Consider the following 21,655-nt stretch of genomic DNA (forward strand, 5'->3'; position numbering starts at 1 on the left):
TTGGTTGTTTCTAACAATTTAGCCATCTAATTCAATTAGACGTTAATTTTTATTATTTTATGATGCAAATACTATGTATTTGATGAAAATATATATTGAGTCGCTGATTAGTTTATCGATTTATTTATGAAAGAACTCTTATTAAATTATAAGATTAAATTCAACGATTGTTAAAGGATAATAACTAAATTTTTGTATAGTAAGGATAAGAGATGTGGACTAAAACTGTGACAAATAAAAGCTCAAAGAACTAAAAGTATAATATATCAAAGATCCTGACATTAGGATTCTAATATATTCAGCAACGGAATCCCACCCAAAATGGATATTAACATCTATCACTTTAGTAAAATGGTGCCTAAAATAGACTATCAACTCTGAATATATTGTTGATATTGAACTTTACAGGAAAGAAATCAATGATGTGGCTTGGTCCGATGCCAAGAGTGCACATAATGGACCATGAACAACTCAAAACTATGTTCTCATCCATCAATGATTTCCAAAAGCCAACTATGAATCTCTTTTACCAGTTTACTTGTACAAGAACTTGAAAATCTTGAAGGACAAAAATGGGCCAAACACAAAAAGATAATCAACCCTGCATTTCATTTAGAAAAGCTTAAGGTATCTATATCTATATATATATATATATATATATATATATATATATATATATATCCTTTTCTACTTCTTGTGTAGTAGTTTGATAGCTATTTCTGTTTTTTTTTTTCAAAATACATTTTTATTATTACCCTTAGTTCCTAAGAAACAAGAAATATAATAGAAAACGAACAAAGTTGATTTCAAGTTCTCATACATACCTTTACGTTGGCTTATAGGATATGGTACCAGCATTCTATCACAGTTGTAACAAGATGGTTAGCAAGTGGGAAAGCATGGTCTTTAGAGAAGGATCTTGTAAGTTAAATGTAATGCCTTATTTCCAAAATATGGCTTCTAATGTGATTTCTCGAACTGCATTTGGGAGTAGCTATGAAGAACTACATTTGCGAGTAGCTATGAAAAAGGAAAAAAGATTTTCAAGCTTCAAACTGAACTAGCTAATTTGGTGATTCAAGCTAATTTGGTGATTCAAGCTAATTTAGGGATATATTCCAGGGTGGCGGTAAAAACACCATCTACGACATAATTATATATATCTATTGTGAAAGATTTCATATCATGATTAATATTTTTTGCAGATTTCTACCCACAAAGTCAAACAGGAAAATGAAAGAGATAAATAAAGAGTTAACAACTTTGATATTGGATATAATGAATGAAAAGGAAAAATCTATGAAAGCAGGTGAAGCAATACAAACTGATTTGTTAAGCATTCTCATGGAATCCAATAGGAGTGAAATTAAACAACAAGAAAACAATAAAGACATTGGAATGAGCATAGAAGATGTTATTGCAGAATGCAAGCTTTTCTATATTGCTGGCCAAGAAACTACAACAATGTTACTAGTTTGGACGATGATATTGTTGAGTTTATATTCGAAAAGGCAAGAGCGAGCAAGAGCAAAGGTCTTTGAAATCTTTGGTAATAAGAAACCAGATTACGATAGTTTGAATCGACTAAAAGTTTTAAGTGTGATAACATTCTCCAACATTTACTCTCTATTAAAATCTATTTTTCTCATCTTAATTTCATCTCATACGTGAAATTTAAATGCCCATATCGTGATATACAACAATCACATGAGCAAGTTTTGAAGGTATGATTATTCTAGAATGCCTTCAAACTAAATCTCAATCAAGCTTATGGGATTATGTAAGTTGAAAAGGATTGAGGCTATGTGATAAACTAAACATAAGAAGCACGAACATCTTAATTTTGCCTGAGCATGTCGGACACTTAAAACACTCTAAAGGTATCAAACACTTGTTAGTATAATAGATTTATGGTATAAACTAGCCGTACAAAGTCAAATAAGTCCAACATTTATTTATAAGCATATAAATGAAGAACTCTTTGACTTTGAATTTTTTTCTTGTATAAAATTGTACTAAAACTTGTCCTTGTGATGCCCATGCCCTAGATTATATAAAAGTTAAATGCCACTAAAGGAGTGTCATGTCGTGTCATATTCATATATTGTATTTGTATCTAAGTTTCTTAGCAAGGCAAGTTGTAAAAGAGTGACACTACATGTGACTTTTGGCAATGTCCTAAAAAAGTAAGTATTAGCTAGTTCATGACCAAGTGACTTTTGCAATGGTGCAGGTAACTATGATCTTCAATGAGGTCCTGAGGTTATACCCACCAACAAATATGTTTGGTCGCATTGTTAGGAATGCACACGAATTCAATCCAGAGAGATTTTCTGAAGGAGTTTCTAAAGCAACAAAAAATCCAAGTGCTTTTATACCATTTGGATGGGGTCCTAGAATATGCATAGGACAAAACTTTGCCATGATTGAAGCAAAAATGGCATTATCAATGATCCCACAACACTTCTCATTTGAGCTTTCACCATCATACACACACGCTCCCATTGCTACCTTAACAATACAGCCTCAACATGGAGCTCATATCATACTACACAAACTCTAGTTACCTTCTTAAACTATATATTATTAGCTTGCACATTATCAAAAGGCTAGGAAAGTACTCTGCTTTGTCTATGTATAATTTCAAATCCTTCGAGAAAAAGATACCTCTACACAAGGAATTGATATCCTTTCAACTACATACCCTTTTCAATGCCTACCCAGCTCCTACCTAAATAACAAACAGTCTACAGCTTGGGATGTGATTAATGCGTTATTGTACCATTTTTTACTAGTGTTCACAAAATTTTCACCATCTGAAAGGAAACTCAATAGCCAATAGTCAAATTTATCCACTACAACTTTTGAAAACTGACCTTTCTTTCTCATTGTCATTTTCTCAAACAGGTATCTGCAACATGAGTCCCTGAACAGCGTTCTTGTAGACTTCAACCATGAAATATTCCATACATAAAACAAAATGTTCAAAATAAGATTATGAGACTACAACCACCAATTGTAATACTCAAACACAGAAATTCAAGGAGAGGTGTGTGCAATTCTTGGAAACACCTAACTAAAATTAGGTTATTAGTTCAGACTATAGTTTTGTTAGAGTTCATACGGCTATACCTCGGAAATCTTCGTAACAATGAGATTTGATGGTTTATGTCGTCCTAAGGATGCAGGTTATTACGATAATAATCCCTAAATTTTGATAAACTTTGATTTGCAACAATTTAATTTTTGTACTTTTAATTTAGTTACACAAGTATATAAATAAAAACTGTTATACTAACAAAGTAAATGAAATTCTTAGACCAATTGATCAAGTCGTGCAAAATGAAACAAAACTTACAAACTATTTTACCCAACCTGATTGTGATTTATAGGTGAGGGGGCACATGAGTTTAGACCAAAAATATTTAGATAGGGAATTTCTGATGCTCGCTCATGCTCCTAACCTGAAAATGGGAACTCATAATCTTTGATTGCAACCTCAACCATAGGAATAGGAATTACCAAAACTATAATGTCCTATTGTAAGACTTTAAACAATAAATACTAATCAACCCCAACCATGGACATATAAAAACTAGATTAGTTGACACAGATTTAGTTGAGATTAATATTGGTCGAAAAAATCTACGTTTAGAAACTAGATTAGGACAAAAGGTTATAACGATTAAGGTGGATTCCAAAAGGTTAGATGGTGCTTTAGAAAACAAGAAAGAGATGTAGAAACCAAAACAATGCACAAGTATTAGTTGATTAATTAGATAAACCATTTGGGGAGATAAAAACTAAATTGAAATATGTGGATGTTATTTTTTACTTGCTACTTGCAAATGCAGTAGCACCAATGACTTTTCCACCAATGACAACTTAGAGGATTTAATTCAGAATCTGTACAAGAAACAATGTGAAGAATTATGCGTATCCAGTTGTTCAGATATATCGGAAGAAGAAAATATTTACTCTCAAACTAAGTTTTGACATTCTAATTCAACATTTATTATGTTTTACAAGTTAGAAAATGTTGGAGATCTACATAAACATTTCATATCCTAAATCAAACCATTCAATTCACAGATATATCAAAAACATCTTCATCCTTGACTTGAAGATAAAAAGTTTCGTGAAGCTATCAAAAACTAGCACCCAACTTCGTGAAACGCCTGTCTCAAATTCCTGAAAAATGTTGATAGAAAATAGGGGACAAACACATTAACCAAGTTCATCCAGAAAATAACCCATTAATGTATTGACTAATTAAGAAAGATAGATACTTATTCAGGAATAATTAAAACATATCCAATGAGACAAACCCAAAGGACCGACTGAGATCAGGTCGAATCGAATCAAACGCAGCCGTAACAAGAATCTCCACCGGTTAAAAGGATTCATCGCAATAACCCCCAATTCCTTTGAATTTCGTTCAAACAAACAATTCCGCTAAAAGGAAAACCCTAAGCCACAGTAAACGTCGTTTATCGAAAACATCCCTAAATGAACAGAGTTACACAATCTAACTATCGCAAGAAGAGGGGAAAACGAATGAATAAATTGAACAAAAGGAAGAATTTAGGGCAGTTCCCTGAATTTGAGCACGAATGAGAACCATGCAAAACCTTGAGGCTGCCCCAAAAAAATATCGGCCGGGTGAAATTGAGTACTCGAGTGATTTACACGTCCGAGAACCCATTGGATCGGCCTTGAAGAAGAAGTAGAAGAAGAGAGTTACAAAAGGGAAAAAAAAAAAAAAGAGACGAATGTAGAAAAATCCTTCCTCATCGAAACTGAAAATTGCTCGACGAAGAATCAAGCTTACAGATCGAAAGAAGTAGAGAAAGGAATCCATTTGTTGTATGCCCGCAACGGAACAGTAACACCATCTTCATATCGATGCTCTGTTCTCTCGAAGGCAATGTCTTAAACCCTAGATTGGCTTTTGGATTATATAGACGAATTCTGCAGCGTAAAATGACTCCTTTGCCCTTACCAGATGACCGTTGCTTCTCGGTCCATTGTACTTATTTTAACGAAAACAAAATACTCAAAAATCACTAACTTTACCAAGTAACAAATAATGGTCTATTTGGGGTTAGGGTTAGTACTGTGGGCTTGGGTTAGCCCAACCCTAACCCCGTTTGGTTCACGATTAATGGAAACCCTAGTTTTAGGGTTTCTTTCTCCCCCAACCTAGCGTACGTTTCATCTTCAACGCGTGTTTCGTCTTCCCGTCGTCTTCAACCCGTGTTCTCCCTTCCTTCTCTGTGTTCTCCCTCATCAAATCTCATCAATTCTCCCTCTTTCGTTGTCTGGTTTCCCTCTTTTGTTGTGTCTTCTCCCTCGTTCGTTGTGTGTTCTCCCTCAACAAATTGATTGTTCGTTGTTTCGTTCTATCTTCTCCCTCAATCCGTCTTCTCCCTCGTTGTATTCTCCCTCAATCCGAACATCTCCCTCGTTCGTCTGACGACCCTCTGTTCTCCCTCATCAAAATATTTTTTTTCTCCTTATTTCGTTCTATGTTCTTCCTCGATCCGTTTTCATGCAAATTTATTTTTCGTTGCGTTTTGTCGATTGGGGAGGATTTCGTGCAGTCGAATCTCTATTTACATCTCTCTCATCTGTCTCTCTCACTCCCGAAAGGCTGTGTCGCGTTTGTGAAGCTGACCCTTCCACGGCGTTAGCTCCAAACACGACAACCTTTTGGAGTATAGGGTTTTGCCTCCAAATAAATTTTGTTGAAGGCGACCCTAACAAAAAATCCTTGTCGCACGAGTTTCCATTGTTGCAGGTGGGTGTTTCGCTTGGCTTGGTGTCGTTCCTTCACTGACTTTGACACCACCGTTGTCTGCCAATGGTTGTCGAGCTTGGTAGGGAGGTATTGGACTATTTTAAATCCAATTTCAAATTCGACGATGAGTTTCATGATTGACATACACTGATTTTGTTACATTTTTTGTTTTTTATATATATATGTAACTTTTTGTGGAATTTGTTCTACTTTAATTACTAATTGTTGATGTATATGGGATTGCATTCTGTCTTTTGGTTAAGTTTTTTCTTAAAAAAATGTATGTTGGCCTTATGCTGTTTTCTTTCAGTTGCTTTATTTTCGTTGCTTTGTTTTGGTTACTTTGTTTCGGTTGCTTTGTTTCGGTTGATTTGTTTATGTTACTTTGTTTGGTTTAGTTTGCTTTACTCTGTTGCTTCTTGTTACTCGAGCATGGTAGGGAGTTAGTTCTGAATTAGATTTGTTTCATTTTTGTTTTGTCCCTTCAATTGTTTGTCTTATCTTTTCATGTGTACTTGACTGCAGAATAGCTTCCAATATCTACTTTTGACTGTTGTTTGATTTATCTTCTAGCCTGCTTTTCCAGAGATTCCCCTACCTTTTCTTGATTGGGTCATTTATTTGCATTTTAACTCCCTACATACTCTATATAATCCTTCATTTTATGCTTATGCTTTACCACTTCCATTTGTCATTGCTTGGCCATTTTCTTTGTATTCCAAATTCATCTTTCATAGGTAAATGGTTTCTGTCATGTTCTCTCACGGTTTATGCCTTGTTTGTTGCCAAATGTTTATGCTTTCTGCCCTTTTGTAAAAAATCATTTTGCTGCCCTTTTGTATACTGTTTTGAAAATCACTTTATGCCTTCTTCTCTCACAATTTCTGCCCTACTTTCTACCATCATTTTGCTGCCCTTTTTAACCTACTTGGTATGTTTGTCTTATGTTTTATGTCCTATGTGTATGCGTTGTTTCTCCCCTCTGTTTATGCTTTTGTTGTCTGCCTTCTTTTGATACATGTGTTTCTTGCCTTTGTTATTTATTTTTAATCCATCTTAATTGATGTGTCTACAACTACGGAATGTAGTTCAAGTTATTGAACCAATTTGTAAACTCTGAGGCTATTTATCATTTGTTTTCAAAATTGAATTTTTGTTTTCACCGTTGTTTTTTTTTTTTTTTTTTTACGTTTCAATTTCGGGTCAGTGCTTCTATGTACAAGGTATGTACTCCTTCCTTGTACAAGGTATGTACTCCTTCCTTTTGTCATTTATTTCTCTTCAATTTTTCGGCCTTACTTGTATCATAACTTTTTTTTTTTTTCCAGAACGTTTGCGGTCATCCAACCCTTATAAGAGGTATTATGGCTTAACCATATGTAATTTTGATAATGTATTCGTTTTTTTCATTACAGTATAAATTATGTAGTTAAGACATAAACAGTATTGGTTATGTAATATATACTCTTTCATGGACATTTGTTTTATTTAATGAACTAATAATGTTTTCTTTCATTCTATGATTTAAATTACTGTTTATTTTTAACTTTCATGTGCAACAAATTGTAGAGCAAAAAAGTATTAAAACGGTCATGATAAATTATTAAATAAGTTGTTTTACCGAATAGAATAGACGGTTAAGATTTTTTCTTAATCACCTTTTAATATCGTAAACACAATCACAGTGAATTCATATATATTTATGTGTGTGAAAGAGACTGGAAAAAAAATCAAAAGACCAATTTAATTTGAGAAAATACTTTATATTAATAAAGATTTCATAAAATAAATGAAAGAGTGAATGAAACTTTATGATGAAATATAAATAAATTATTTAGATTTAGGTTAAATTAAAGATGATAAAAGACAAAATAATTAATATAATTTAAATATTGTTTAAAGAAATGATAAACGTTATTCTCCCACATATTATTTTTATAATACGTATGACACATTGTACTTACAATTTACATAAGACCTTTAGAATGCAACCCATATTTTAAAATAACGTTTAAACAAAGTTATTTGTTTTATGTTACACAAACTAAGTAAGATGGAAAATTTTGAATATATTCAAAAAAAATTTGGAATTGGATCAAGCTTTAATAAAAGTTTCAATTTTTTTTACATAAGTTTTTAATCGAATTATGTGTATTATTTGATACATGACATGTATCGCATAGTAAATAGGGATGTGTAACAAATTAGTAAGTATAGGGTTTTAAAAAGTTCATAATAAGCTTTAATTAGGGTTTTTTGACAATATAATGTATATGGATATTGTACTAATTCACTTAGTACACATTTTTTAGGAAAGTTTACATACTTCGTAATGGATCAACAAACACTTCTTACCGTCTTAACTGCGCTCATGCTGGCCCAACGTCAGATGTTATTAACGTTGGAGCTACTAATGAACGACAGTAGGCGTATCACGCATACACCGTCCGATACACGCCATAGAATAAGGCACGCCATAGAATAATACACGAGTCAAGATCTTGTGTGTCGCCAACGCACGCGCATGGATAGGCGAACATTCAGTTCCCGCATGTGTACAACCATGGGATATTTTACCTGTCGCAGAACGATATACGTGCATCACGACCTTCTTGCGCTTTATAGGGTAGGACCGGATCGAGTGGATCCAAGAGAAAGAGGGGAAGTCAGCGAGAGGTGGATGTTGAAGGCATACATCTGGCGCTTGACCAAACAAACGAGCAACTCAGAATGATTGCGAAGTGGCCTACACACGCTCTTACCAATGACAACCATGTGCGCACGGAATTCTTCCGCATATTGCGTGAGATGCTGGAACTAACGAGTTTGGATAGGACGCTATTGCAAAGGCATCTTCTGTCTCGTATGGATGACCTTCGGGGTTTCGTACTCATGCCTGAGGATGAGAAGGAGGAATTTTGTAAAGTCCTCCTACGAGACATGACGAGATAGTTTATGTTTGTACTGACTTGAGTTGCTTCTTATTTGCTTACTTTTTTTTCTGTATGATATTGATTGTTTATGCTTTTGCCTGTAGACAACTATTTTTTTCCCTTCATAATGTTTCTTTAAAATTAAGGAAAATAGTCACAATTTCACCCAAGTATTATACCATGTAATTATATATGTTCAAAATAGAGGGACATCGCTATTGCCAATTACAAATAGGAAATAATTAATTTGTCTTTCTAAAAAATGAATTTTAATAAAATTTTCACAATATGTTCACAAATTAATTCAAAATTAGACAACTGTCTTTACTAATTTAATAACATTACACATACAATAAATTATTTGCAATAAGACAGGTTCGACGCTTTCGTAAAATAGTAAGTATGCAATAAGATTTTTTTTTATCATATTTACAATCTCATTTAAAAAATATTATACTACATAAAAAAAATTATTAACTCAATCCATATAACACTTTTCTCAAATAAATTTTATCATAAATTTCACATAAACCTACCCATCTAACCCTTCCCCCAAACACATCTTATCATAAAATCCTCATAACTCTTCCCTCAAACACATTTTATTCATAACATTATCATAACACCCTTCCCACATAACCCTTCTCACATAACCTTCTCTCAAACACCTCTTATCATATTACATTTCTAAACTCTTCCCCCAAACAAGGGTTATGATAAAACTAGGTTTAATATAACACTAGTTTTATCATAACACTAACCATTCCCTAAATCAACCCTTCCCCCAAACGCACCTTTAATCTTCGTACCAATTTAGTCTTAAAAGACTATACTCGTTGAAAATTAATAAAACATTTTGCAAAAATAAATCGATTAACTAATTAGAAATTTGATATTTTTATACAGTCGATAAATATGTCTACCACCTCGAACTGGATGGAAAATCCTCGAATACACGAGAGATGGGATAGATAAATCAATTAACTAAATAGAAATTATTGATTAACTAATTAGAAACTTTATGAATGAATTTCTAAATGTATTTATCTGGTAATTGAATTTTTATTTTTATAAACAATGAGAATTTAACATTTTAATTGTTTTAAATAAGAAGATTGATAATATTCTATCAAAAATAAAACAACCTATATACATTTCAAGTAAATATGAATATTTCCTCGCAGGGAACCCGATCTCCGCACAATCCTCACGGAGTCCCCGCCCCATTCCTCACGGCAAAATTGGTGGGGATGGAGAATTGGATAGGGGGCGGGGACAAGGAATGACATCCACGGCCCGTCCATGGATATTTCTAATAATCAAACATTCAATTTTGATGATATTTTCCGCAGTGAAATTGTTACAAATTTGAATGTACGAGGGTTAAAAAGTAACTAAAAAAGTACTAAATCTTAATATTTTATTTTTCTAATAAATAATATCTGTCTTTGTCAATGTTTTATATTTATGTTGATATATTTGACCTATTATAAATATTATTAAAATAGATGTCCGTTATGCTTAGTGTCTACTTTCATATGTCATCTTCATTCACATTCAACTCCCTTATCATATGTCTTGAAGATACCATCTCTCAATGACTATGTACATGTTTGTCAAATTACATATAAATAGTGGCTTTTATCGAGTCCTAACATATATGGATGAAAATTCAAACAAACAAGAGATTGGAATTTTTTGAACTTTTTTCATTCTATATATTTTAATATTATATTTTTAGATATTCGTATTCTTGTTGTGTCCCTTTTTTATCCATGAACATAATAAAATTCATCTATATTAAAATTCTACCGTAAACATAGCGTTGAAATATAGAAGGAAAAAAAAAACAAAATATTGCTGGTATAAATATAAAATAAATATTAAATATTAACAAAGAGTAATTTATTGTATTTATTATTATTTAATCTTTATAATTATAATTAATTTTTGTTCATCTAATCCTCTAAAAAAAATAGAGGATTGAAATGGCATATCTCGTAAATTATTTGTCTGTTTCAATATTATTCTGGTTTTCATTTATATTTTTTCGTTTATTCACTTCTTACTTTTAAAATCGTTTATTTTAATCTCTATAATCCATACTTTTATCTTTAATTCATTTTAGTTTTGTTATTTAATTCATTTTAATTTTGTACTTTAGAAAATTGATCATTTTAAACCATTTATCTATATTTTTAAGAAAGCAAAATGGTTATTATCCAAAAGTTTACTAAAAAAATCAAAGGCAAAAGGAGTGTGTGTGACACTTGTATCTCATATTAATATATTATTTCTTTTATATATATATATATATATATAAGAATAGTGTATATAAAATTTATTCAATTCACCATACAGGTAAAATTAATTAAAAGAAAATATATGAATGATGAAATTATAGGCAATGCATGATGTATTTATCATTGTTTTTTATTTCAAATATATATATTATTTATTGAGAAAGGAGGTTAGAAAATTTATTTAATGAAAACGTTTGACCATCAATGTCATCCCTTTGGGCTTTTATTGGGTGAGAATCAGATATTCACATGAATAAACATAGATGTGTTTAATAAACACAAATTCAATATCTTTTCCACCGTACTCTAATTTTTAAAAAATTAAAATCAAACTTGAAAGGATGAAGAATTTAACAACTTTTTTTTTTTTTATCTATTTAATTGAGAATTAGAAATATCCATACACAATAACAAATTTACTGTAAACTAAATCAATTAGCTAAACATGCTTTCTTAAAAAAAAAATAGATTGTGGGATGGAGAAGAATACATATTTCTTTTTTCTTTTTAAAGATTTTTACTTTTCTTCTTGGACACAACGCAGAAAGTTTGAGTTAGTTTTTGTCTCAAAACCCCTCAATCTCCCTATGGCTGACTTACTTATGTTTCTTCATAAAAAAAAAAAAAAAAAAGGGAGAGAGATTGAGATGCATGTGGAAGCATCCACTTTCCTTTGATAGCTCCTAAAAGTTAAAATTATTGTTAAGTTAATTAATTAATTAATTATTCATTTAAATCATACTAAAAGAGATAGAAATATCTCTAATATGGTCTATAGTTTAAATTTAAATAAATAAAATTAAAATAAACTGTTATTGTCTAATCGTAAAATATAAATTTTATACTATAATGTATTATCATAGTAACTTCGTTACTCTTTACTAGCTAGAAATGAAACTTAATGAATCTATAGATAAAAATAAACTATAACGATATAAGATTGAGGGGCTAAACTCATTAACCATGGTAATCAATATTCGTCAATTGTGTGTACATATTACTACATATTCACAGTTGAACTCTTCTCATTGTAGATATATACGAATATAGACCAATAATAATAAGTTAGTTCTTCACAAGTGATTGTAACACTAGTTATGTCAAATTACCATTTTACCCCTATGTGACTTCTAGTCCTTAAATATTAGTGTTCTTCGAACATGTTTATGGTCCAAACAATAAACAAAAACTTATCTCATACCATAGAGAGCGTAGGACTATTTGTTAAAGTCCTAGAGACATCATTTAAGAGAGCACTTGTCTAAAGTTGAGAATAAATGAATTTTATCTTGTGTGATTCTTGGCTTTCCAACTCAATCTGACCAATCTCACTTTTATAAATCAAAACACAATCTTCACGAATATGAGTTCATAATACACTTAAGATTAAGACTAAGTTACCTATGATATCCTAATGAAACAGAAACCTAATTAGTTAACAAAGTTATATCTACTGGTTGGTATTATGTGATCCAACCTTACTAGTTATTATCTACTGGTTGGTATTATGTGATCCAACCTTACTATTTATTATTTCATTGCATAAAATACTCGCACTCGCATGTCACACACACGAACACGTTGGATCATTGCGTTTGTATCAATCAAATACAAAGTGAGTCAGGACAAGGTACTATGTCTTATATCCAAAACTCATCGAACAATTTAAGATGCCAGTTTATCAAATTAAGGTTATTACAACAATTAATAATCAATAACACTTTATTGAAATTAATAATCAATAACACTTTATTGAAATGATAAAAATAACACTTTATTAATAATGATCGATATATTTCATTTTACAGGATAAGGTACAGTACCCAACTTTTTCCTATACGATAGACCCTTAAAGTTGTAGCTTGAACATTAAATTTAGGTTATTAAGACAAAACTAGTTATCAATAAAATGTTATTGATAATTACAAAATTAACATTTTATTAATAACAGTCAATATTTTCATTAACTATCGAGTTCTAAGACATAAAACTCAATGATACTTTATACTAAACATAACTTAATAATAAAATATTGTACGATTTGGTTTGGGAAAGGTAAATCAACCAAAAGACTCTTAAAAATTAAAAAATGTCCATTTAGTCCCATAATTTTCATAATTTAATCTATCTAATGTTGCTTCTTTTTATAGTAATATGGTGTTTGATTTGTATTTTGAACCATTGTGAAAATCCTTCTGTAAGAAAAAAAAAGTATCTCCCAACTTATCAATATCCTAATTTAAAATAAGTGAATGCCTCATCATATCCTATCTATCCACATTTTGTATATGTATATGTGTTCCATAATTTAATATCCATAAGTTTTCTTTTTCGTTTATTTACCGGTGAACTTTTCAATAGATATCTTTTTCACTTACATCATGACAACTTTCAATTATAAAAAAGTAAGATCAAACAATCTTTATACTCAAAATCTAGACTCTAAAACAAACTTTATACTTAAAATTCACTTTATGACTAATTTGCTTTTGAGCAAAAGTAACTGATTCCCTCCTATACTCCTTCAATTCAAGGGTAAATACAGTTCCCATAACCTACAACAACAAAAATTCAAACCACAAATTAAAACAAAGATCAAAACACACAAAAGATAATTAAGAATCCAGTTAAAATTGAACTAACTTGGATCAGTGATGATGACAAGACCAGATCCTCTAAAATCACAGTTCCATTGATTCTTCCCTTTGGAATGGTAATACAAACTCATAGCTATGGCGGCACGGTTGATCAAAGTATCAGGATAAGAGCAGGGGCATCCTTTCTGCATTATTCTACAATCTACTTGTGCACAAGCGTAATTGATATTCGCTAACAACGTCGCTTGATCCGACGAAGGCTTCGGAATACACCACGTTTTCTGCAAATTAAATATACACAATTCGAATTAAAAAAATTTCAGAAAATTATTGCTATGATAATTGTTTTGGTTTCTGTAAACCCTAATTTGATAACGATGAATTCACCTGTGCATTGAGGGCCAGCAAATCTCGTCCTGAAGAAGGAAGAAGAGGAATGGGAAACAGAAAATTGTTGAGTGATAATTATTGGAAAAGTCAGAGGAATTTAAAGAGAAGTGGAGGGAATTTATTACCTGAAAGGAATGAGAGGAATAGAAGGAGAAAAGAGAGAGAGGCAGCTGGCTTGGCCATTGATTCAGAGGGAATAAGAATGGAGGCCGAATTTGAAGACAGATCTATCTGGAAAGGCGATATGATGAAGAAGAAGAATGATTGGGAGGAGGAATTTATAGGAATGGGATAATAATGGATTATCGTGGAGATTGGTAACGGCTAGAAATCCATTAATGGGTGAGACGTTACAGTGGGTGGGAGAATCCGAATCTTCTTGGAGGAAAAAGTGGAAAAGGGAAGAGATCGAAGCAAGCTCAGTGAACGCGCACATGACGCCGACCCTTTTTGTTCCCTTTTTCTTTTTCGAACTATTTATTGTTATCTACTTTTACAAGAACGTTACTCATTAATATACCACTTCGGTAGATAATTATTGAAATAATGGAAGAAGTAATTGTTATAGTTAAGTAATAAACTTCTTTGATTATCGATGAATATGAGTTTTCTTTAATCATTCACTTGAATCGTTAATGGTCAAATAATTATAATTTTCAAATATTTGACATGTGGAGTTAATATTTTTATTAATTAGAAAATCGTGTATAGTTGATTTAATAAAACGTTCAACCATATTTACTTTATTTATAAATTTTAATAATAAAATTTCATAAATAAAAATGAAAACTTAAATGTTCGATTTTTTAAAGTAAACAAAAAGTCAAAAGTATGAACTAAATTAATTTCTTTTCTTGTTTCAAATATTACAGGAGTTTCTATATTTTAAAGATCCTTTAATTTTAGTGAATTATTTTAGTGTTTCAATAAATCTTGACTAAGTTAAAATGTTAGTTTATTCTATTTTTTTTCTCTATGGAATTCTTACTATAAATTTGAAAAACATATTTTATAAAAGGGTAACTTTCACTTTTTGTAAAGATCAGTAAATATTTTATTAAAATGTTATTTATTTAAAGACATACATCCACTAAAATAAAGTAAAGATTGTTTGTTTTGATTCGATTTCATTGGGAGGATGATTATAATAGAATTATATCGTGTTGCTTTAATTTTACAAAAAGTTACTTTCCTTACTTTGACATGGAAGATCGGATCGAGGTGCACCTTCGTAGCAACATATTTTAATTAAATTTTCTTTTTTCTTTTTCATAATTTATAATTTTTGTCCTAAAATATTGATGGATGATAATAACAAAAATGTGTTATCTCACTACTCCATCTAATTCAAAGTCGTTATTTGGTTTTTAGTAATTTTGCAAGTATTGTTCATAAAGACGTAGAATGCAACTTTAAAGGTCAAAATGCACTCAAATGCATCAACCTAGTAAGAAGAGACAAAATTACCAAGATGTCCCAAGGACAAGACATCACGCAACTTTGCAGTTGAAAGGTAGAGGCTTCGGATTAGAGGAGAGTTACCGCTCATGTGTTTGACAAGATTGCAACCCGCACGTTAGGGCACGACGCCACAATGCTACAAGGATTTTTATAAATATTTTCTTCGATTTTAGGTTGAGAGCTATGAAGCACTAATACTTTGTGTAAGCAAAAAAATACGTATCAAATATACTTTTGCTACTCAATTTGACGTCTTTGTTTTTATGCTAACGTATCTAAAAACGTATTTGACATATCATTTAACATATTTATTTTGATGCTGACTTTTATCTCAAGAAAAAAGATATGCAACTTATGTAATATTTCCAACTCAAAGTGAATAACTTATTTAAAATATCTATTTTCTTTCCTAAAACTAAAAGGACAAAAATAAACAAACTTAGAATCATTTAATTGTCATCATCACAATTGAATCCTTGCAAAGCTAGTAAAATATAACCCCTTGAATACATTCATTAAATTCGATTATGATAATTCTTAGACCAAATCAATCACTGCTTTGTGAGTATGATAAGTATGGATGAGGTAAAAATAACAACAGAAAACTGTCAATAATACGACAAAAAAATCCAAATCAAAATCTACTGTTTTGGGACAATAACTTGGAATGGAACACAACTCCACCAAAACATCTCCTCTCTTATCCACTCCTTTTCACTTTTGTATACAACCAATTCAAGATCCCACTCAGAGTATTGAAAGAGCAGAAGCAGTCTCTACAATGGCTGCAAATGTTGTAAATCCCACCCCATTAAGCCTCCCATTATCCGTTCCTACTGGGAAATTGAATTCCAATCCCACAATTTGCCTCTTAACGAAACCCTCAATTCCTACTCTCTCAATTCACTCTACTTTCTCTCTCAACAACAACTTCTTCAGATTTTCTTCCAATTTCTCTCTCAAGCCTTCTTCTTCCCTTGCTTCAGGTAACGAAATGTTGAAGCATTCTTCCCCATATCTGCTGCTTTTGAACCTCGTGTTTCGTTCTTTTGATGTTAATGCTGAGAAAATATGGAACCATTCTTGGGTTTCTGCTTAAGATCGAGCTTTAGGGTCTGTTTGGTTTGGCTTTGTAAGTGCTTACAAATGTGGTTTTTAGTGGAAGTGAAAATGTTTTTATTAGTTTAGAAAATCGATCTAAATAGACACTCGGTTTTTAAAATTTGGAGTTTAGGGTTTGATTCATGTATGTAAACAAATTTGTTGTTGAGAACAGATGAAGTTAAGGGTAATGTTTTGAGTAAAGACTAGGTATTTGTAATCAAGTGATGTGTTCATTCATGTGCAAAGCATCTCGGAACTGAAATATGCCGTAAAGTTCTCAAAACCAAATTTTTTATGAATATCTAGGTCTATTCTATGGTTGGATGTGATTTTAATCATATTAAAATCATATTCAGAATCACTTTTGGAGGGTTAAAAACATGATTTAAAGTGATCTTGGACATGAAAAAAGTGATTTAAACCTTTTGAAAACAACTCTCTTTGGGCATTGGTGAATTAGGGGTATTTCTACAATGTTTGGATAGGATATTGTGCAGATTGAGAGATTGTATCACTTTTAAGTCAACAATCTTCTTCTTGAACAATGGACCGCAAACGGTCTTTTAGATTGATTTAAGGAAAAAATATTTTTCAAAAAATTCATTTTTATTCACTCTTTTAATAAGTGATAACCAAACACTTCAATTTTTTAAGAATAATTTATTTTTTAAATTAAACACTCGAAAACACTTGAAAATGCATTTCAAACACATCTAAGTCTAGTATTGAAATGGATAAAGCATTGGCTTAATTCAATCAACTACTGTCTTGTTTTTTTTATCAATCATAGTCTTGTTGTCTAATAATATTCCATTGACTTAATCTGTAGTTGTAGAAAGAATAATATTTCATTTTTGTTATTTTTCTGAGGAAGTAACATGAAACCCTTTGCTTTTTAATCAATGGGCTACAACAGTTGGAAATGCAGGATTTGTGGAGGAACCTTCAACCAATGTCAAATTTCCAACGTCCTTAACTCTACCGGGCTGCTCAACTTCGCTGTCGCTGCTAGGCACAGGTCAGTTCATTACGTTTATACACTGAATTCTACTGAGAAATACAACTGATTTTATGAAAATTTAAACCGTTAAAATCATCTACAGCTCATATTTTTCCTGCAATGTGTATAAGAGAACCATTAGAACCAAAAGCTCTTATCACTGTATGCTTCAGTTGGTATTTGGTGCATAAGTTGCATTTCTGCAGGAAAGAAAATATGCTTCCAGCTGTCTAAAATGAGACAATTTTCGACATCTTTTTAGGATCAAACAAAAAGATAAACAAACATCGTTAAAGGCATATTTTGTTCGTTGTAAGAAGTTGATTATTTATTATCCTAATGCTACCTATGACTTTTTATACATCCAAAATGTTGATACTTTGAACCAAACAATATTCTTCAACCCGATCTTCATAAAGCTGCAAATATTTCAGGTTACCGAGAGAAAGTATTTGCAATCATTGGTGTTAAGGTCTATGCTGCAGGACTATACATCAATTCGTCTGTCTCGAATGAATTAAATGCTTGGAGGGGACGATCGGCTGCTGCAATTCAGGAGGACTCTTCCTTGTTTGATATAATTTTTCAGTGTAATAACCATGCATATAAATACATAATTGTATGATTATAGAAGTTGTGGAAAGTGAGAACGATACTCTCCTTTTCCATTTTTTTTCCCATGGCCTCAAGCTTGTGTAAGTAACTTTAAGTTTCTTATCTTCTAATGGCAGCTTGTTCAGAAAAATCTTTACAGATTGTTCTTGTTCGAGATGTCGATGGAAAAACTTTCTGGGATGCCTTGGATGATGCCATTTCTCCAAGAATCAAAGCACCTACACCCGGTGATGAATCTGCATTATCTACCTTTCGTAGCATCTTTGAGGGACGATCTCTTAAGAAAGGAACTTTCATATTCTTGACTTGGTTGGAACCTCCAAAGATGCTCGTATGTTTGAATTTTAACCGAATGACATTCTCTATTCTATTTCAGCCAATAATGATATTGCAGTACTCTTAGTTTCATATTTGAGCAAGTTTCATTCTGTTTTATTCTGATGCGGGAGAATTGGTGAATTTCAGGTTAGCATCTCAATAAATGGCCCACCAACAGGAATAGATGCTACAATTGAATCAAATAATGTGACTTCGGCTCTTTTTGATGTTTTTTTCGGAGACTCTCCTGTTTCTTCTACTTTGAAGGCTTCTGTTGCAACTGGATTGGCTGCAGTTTTGAAATAGAACCACGATTTTCTTGTACTTTTATTAGTTTGAATGAAGATTTGGATATGGTCCCGCCAAACAAGTTACAAATGAGAGATTGCAATAAGTGTAATACATGTTAGAGAAGGGACTGACTCAAGAATCCGTTACATTGCTATTTGACCTTATCTGCTCAAGCACTTTAACAACCTCTGCCATTGTTGGTCGCTGAGCGGGCTCCGGTTCAAGACACTTCAATGCAATGCTAAATACGCCATTAACCTCATTAACCGGACAACTGCCCAAACTATGGTCAAGTACATATTCTTCCCTTTTCTCCTGAACAACTGTTTTCACCTGTCATTTATATGATACCATGAAAATTAGATAAGGAATAGCTTGTTGTTCAAGTATACACTCTTTATGTGAATGATATTTCCATTTTATAGCACTTGAGTACTCAATCCATTGCATCACAAAAGACGTCACTGCAACATCTAGGATGTTGGTTAAATGAATGGCCTAAACAGAACGGTTTACTCGAACGCATCAATTAAAAACTATTCATTTGTAGAACCAATATGCATGATCAACCAACCTAGAAGCTCTATCACTTTCTTAGGCTAATGAATATGGTTCGTGATTCACTTACCCACGTCACAAGTTTAGTTCCCTCTTCCATAAATGCCTCATCAGTCGGTTTTCTCCCTGTCAAGAGCTCTAGAAGTACTACACCAAAGCTGTAGACATCTCCTTTCACCGTGGCTCTACCCGTATCGAAGTATTCTGCCAAAATGAAGTTAGTATTATCCATGTCAAGGGAGAAGTGAAGTAGAATGGCTTGTTAAATTCTACCTGGAGCCAAGTAGCCAAATGTGCCTGCCACAATTGTTGATACATGAGTCTTGTCAGGTTCCATCAGCGTCGCCAATCCAAAGTCAGACACTTGGGCGTCCATGTTTTCATCCAACAATATGTTGCTCGACTTGATATCTCTATGTATGATGTGTGGGATGCAGTCGTGATGGAGGTACGATATTCCTCTTGCTGCACCTACCGCTATTTTATACCGTGATGGCCAATCCAAAACCTTCTCATTTGATCTTCCTGCACTATCATCAAATTTAGGACAGAATAATGTATCATATCATCATTAAGAAGTTTAGAAAAGCTGAAGTTTTTGATATATATATATACACACATACCATGTAGATATGCATACAAACTTCCGTTAGGCATTAGCTCATATACAAGGAGATTATAGTGAGGAGCAGTGTAGTATCCATAAAGCGTCACAATATTCCGATGCTTTATATCGCCCATAGCCTCCAATTCTCTCTCGAATCCTTGATCTCTTTCTGCACTTCCTCTGTTCAGTCTTTTCACAGCAAATGTCATAGAATCACTTAGTGCAAGTTTGTAAACAATCCCATGCCCTCCAGAGCCAATGATGTCCTTGTTGTTTAGTTTTAGTGTTTTCTTCAGGAATGCATCTGATTTTAAGGACTTGGTTGCTGGAGACTTGAACATGATCATCTTCCCACCTGAGCATATACATTCGTATTAAACTTGTTACTCTCCCCACCATCTTTAATTCAACTAACTCTACGCATTCTCCTTGTAAAATTCTGCTTTTCAGATTTGGAAATGATCATACCTGATATCCCATCTTCATATATTATGTGTCTTCTTTTCCAGCGCTTGTAAAGGAGCAATGCTATGAAGATCTTTGACATGACAAAAGTGATGCAACTGATTGTGACGTAGAATGCAATAGCCTGGCCTTTATCCATTTGATTATGCAGACCATGAAAAAGTTCAGAACAGTTTACATGGAAGACAACCTCAAACTTGTTGCATTTCCTCCATTTAACTCTCCATTGAAGTAGCAAGTTGATTTTCTTTTCAACATATTTCTGAGTTTCAGTGAGCTAAAGTAGCTGAAGGCTTTTATCTGATACAAATGTAAGATACAGAGAAAACTTAATAACACCAATACAGAGAAGAAATTAACAACCACAATCTCCGAGATCCTCGCAGTTGCGCCAGTTTTCAGAAGACACATAGTTCATTTTTCATGAATTTTTCTAGACAAAAAGGAACTTCGAGAATAGAGCTTAAAACAAAGAAGCAAGGACTTTGTCCATCAAGAGAATGCAAGATTTCAACAGAGAAACATAACAAAAACCAAAGCCAAAAAGAGAAAAGTGCTGTATAAATAAACTTACCTCATCATAATCAGTTGTGACATGAACAGGAATGGAAAGAAAAAGAACAAGAAATAAGATGCATATAATTGCAAGAAGATAACAGCTTTGCTTCAGAGACTAATAAATGGGAAAGGAAGAGAAGAAAGAGTTCATATCGTGATTGGCTTATTTGACAAAAAAAAAAGAAGGCTTTATCATTTGCTCATGTGGGATTGTGTTTTGTCTGTACTTTTCTGATTGAAATGCCTCCAATTTAATGCGAAGTCTGTTAAAAGAGAAAACGGCTCACCACCAATCACAGACCGACACATGTTTAGAAAAATGTCCTAGAAATAGTACCTCAAGAGATTTGGATTATCTTCTCAAACTTAAACATTTCACTTACGCTAGACTCCTCAAAATCAAGTTGAAATTATTGTTTTAATTTTGATTTGCTAAGATCTTTCCCTTATCATGATTGCACAAAGAAGTGAAAGTAGTTGGTTTGTCCCATCACTTTTTTGTATCTACTCAAAATATTCTGTTTCATTAACTGTAGTTTATATGAATAAACAATTGGCTAATCATTTATTATCAGAATTCTTTACAAAATTGAGAAGGGTTTTTATGGAAAACACTATACTCTTCAAGTTTCATGTGGTTGGATCGTACTGTTTA

At 32.3% G+C, this 21,655-nt stretch overlaps 3 protein-coding genes and 1 long non-coding RNA gene across 6 annotated transcripts; 1 reads left to right on the top strand and 3 right to left on the bottom strand.

Annotated features, from left to right (window-relative positions):
* Nucleotides 1-242: 242 nt before the first annotated feature.
* Nucleotides 243-4,939, bottom strand: LOC127150333 (uncharacterized). 2 transcript variants are annotated; one of them, XR_007822611.1, is made up of 4 exons: nucleotides 3,359-4,939; nucleotides 2,877-2,946; nucleotides 825-1,020; nucleotides 243-601 (listed from the first exon to the last, which is right to left on the bottom strand). It is a non-coding gene; the product is annotated as an uncharacterized LOC127150333 (long non-coding RNA). The 2 variants fall into 2 exon arrangements; XR_007822610.1 differs by having other exon boundaries at nucleotides 2,877-4,939.
* An 8,392-nt stretch (nucleotides 4,940-13,331) lies between these two features.
* Nucleotides 13,332-14,470, bottom strand: LOC103493468 (glucan endo-1,3-beta-D-glucosidase). Its single transcript, XM_008454213.3, has 4 exons — nucleotides 14,149-14,470; nucleotides 14,021-14,049; nucleotides 13,680-13,914; nucleotides 13,332-13,591 (listed from the first exon to the last, which is right to left on the bottom strand). Exons 1-4 carry the CDS (start codon nucleotides 14,204-14,206, stop codon nucleotides 13,566-13,568), a joined length of 348 nt encoding a protein of 115 aa, XP_008452435.1. The 5' UTR covers nucleotides 14,207-14,470; the 3' UTR covers nucleotides 13,332-13,565.
* A 1,692-nt stretch (nucleotides 14,471-16,162) lies between these two features.
* LOC103493466 (fatty-acid-binding protein 3, chloroplastic) lies at nucleotides 16,163-19,239 on the top strand. The gene is made up of 5 exons (XM_008454210.3): nucleotides 16,163-16,470; nucleotides 17,505-17,606; nucleotides 18,023-18,178; nucleotides 18,320-18,534; nucleotides 18,669-19,239. Exons 1-5 carry the CDS (start codon nucleotides 16,266-16,268, stop codon nucleotides 18,825-18,827), a joined length of 837 nt encoding a protein of 278 aa, XP_008452432.2. The 5' UTR covers nucleotides 16,163-16,265; the 3' UTR covers nucleotides 18,828-19,239.
* LOC103493467 (receptor-like serine/threonine-protein kinase At1g78530) lies at nucleotides 18,807-21,296 on the bottom strand. Of its 2 annotated transcripts, XM_008454212.3 has the most exons (6): nucleotides 21,017-21,296; nucleotides 20,446-20,742; nucleotides 19,994-20,332; nucleotides 19,644-19,895; nucleotides 19,441-19,574; nucleotides 18,807-19,145 (listed from the first exon to the last, which is right to left on the bottom strand). In XM_008454212.3, exons 2-6 carry the CDS (start codon nucleotides 20,579-20,581, stop codon nucleotides 18,945-18,947), a joined length of 1,062 nt encoding a protein of 353 aa, XP_008452434.2. In that variant the 5' UTR covers nucleotides 20,582-20,742; nucleotides 21,017-21,296; the 3' UTR covers nucleotides 18,807-18,944. The 2 variants fall into 2 exon arrangements, with proteins under 2 accessions (XP_008452434.2, XP_050943892.1); XM_051087935.1 differs by lacking the exon at nucleotides 21,017-21,296 and having other exon boundaries at nucleotides 20,446-20,960.
* Nucleotides 21,297-21,655: the final 359 nt, after the last annotated feature.

This window comes from Cucumis melo, chromosome 7 (assembly GCF_025177605.1).
Source record: "Cucumis melo cultivar AY chromosome 7, USDA_Cmelo_AY_1.0, whole genome shotgun sequence".
NCBI lineage: Eukaryota > Viridiplantae > Streptophyta > Magnoliopsida > Cucurbitales > Cucurbitaceae > Cucumis > Cucumis melo.

Bases quoted from the DNA above. Each gene is read 5' to 3' on its own strand.
- LOC103493468 (XM_008454213.3), bottom strand. From the start codon at position 14,206: ATGGCCAAGCCAGCTGCCTCTCTCTCTTTTCTCCTTCTATTCCTCTCA. The intron at 13,915-14,020 runs GTGAATTCATCG...TTTAATTTGCAG, and splicing joins TGCTGGCCCTCAATGCACAG to AAAACGTGGTGTATTCCGAA. The intron at 13,592-13,679 runs GTTAGTTCAATT...TTGTTGTTGTAG, and splicing joins TGTCATCATCACTGATCCAA to GTTATGGGAACTGTATTTAC.
- LOC103493466 (XM_008454210.3), top strand. From the start codon at position 16,266: ATGGCTGCAAATGTTGTAAATCCCACCCCATTAAGCCTCCCATTATCC. The intron at 17,607-18,022 runs GTCAGTTCATTA...CAAATATTTCAG, and splicing joins GCTGTCGCTGCTAGGCACAG to GTTACCGAGAGAAAGTATTT. The intron at 18,179-18,319 runs GTAATAACCATG...TTCTAATGGCAG, and splicing joins GTTTGATATAATTTTTCAGT to CTTGTTCAGAAAAATCTTTA.
- LOC103493467 (XM_008454212.3), bottom strand. From the start codon at position 20,581: ATGGATAAAGGCCAGGCTATTGCATTCTACGTCACAATCAGTTGCATC. The intron at 19,896-19,993 runs GTATGTGTGTAT...ATGATAGTGCAG, and splicing joins TTTGTATGCATATCTACATG to GAAGATCAAATGAGAAGGTT. The intron at 19,575-19,643 runs GTAGAATTTAAC...TCATTTTGGCAG, and splicing joins ATTTGGCTACTTGGCTCCAG to AATACTTCGATACGGGTAGA.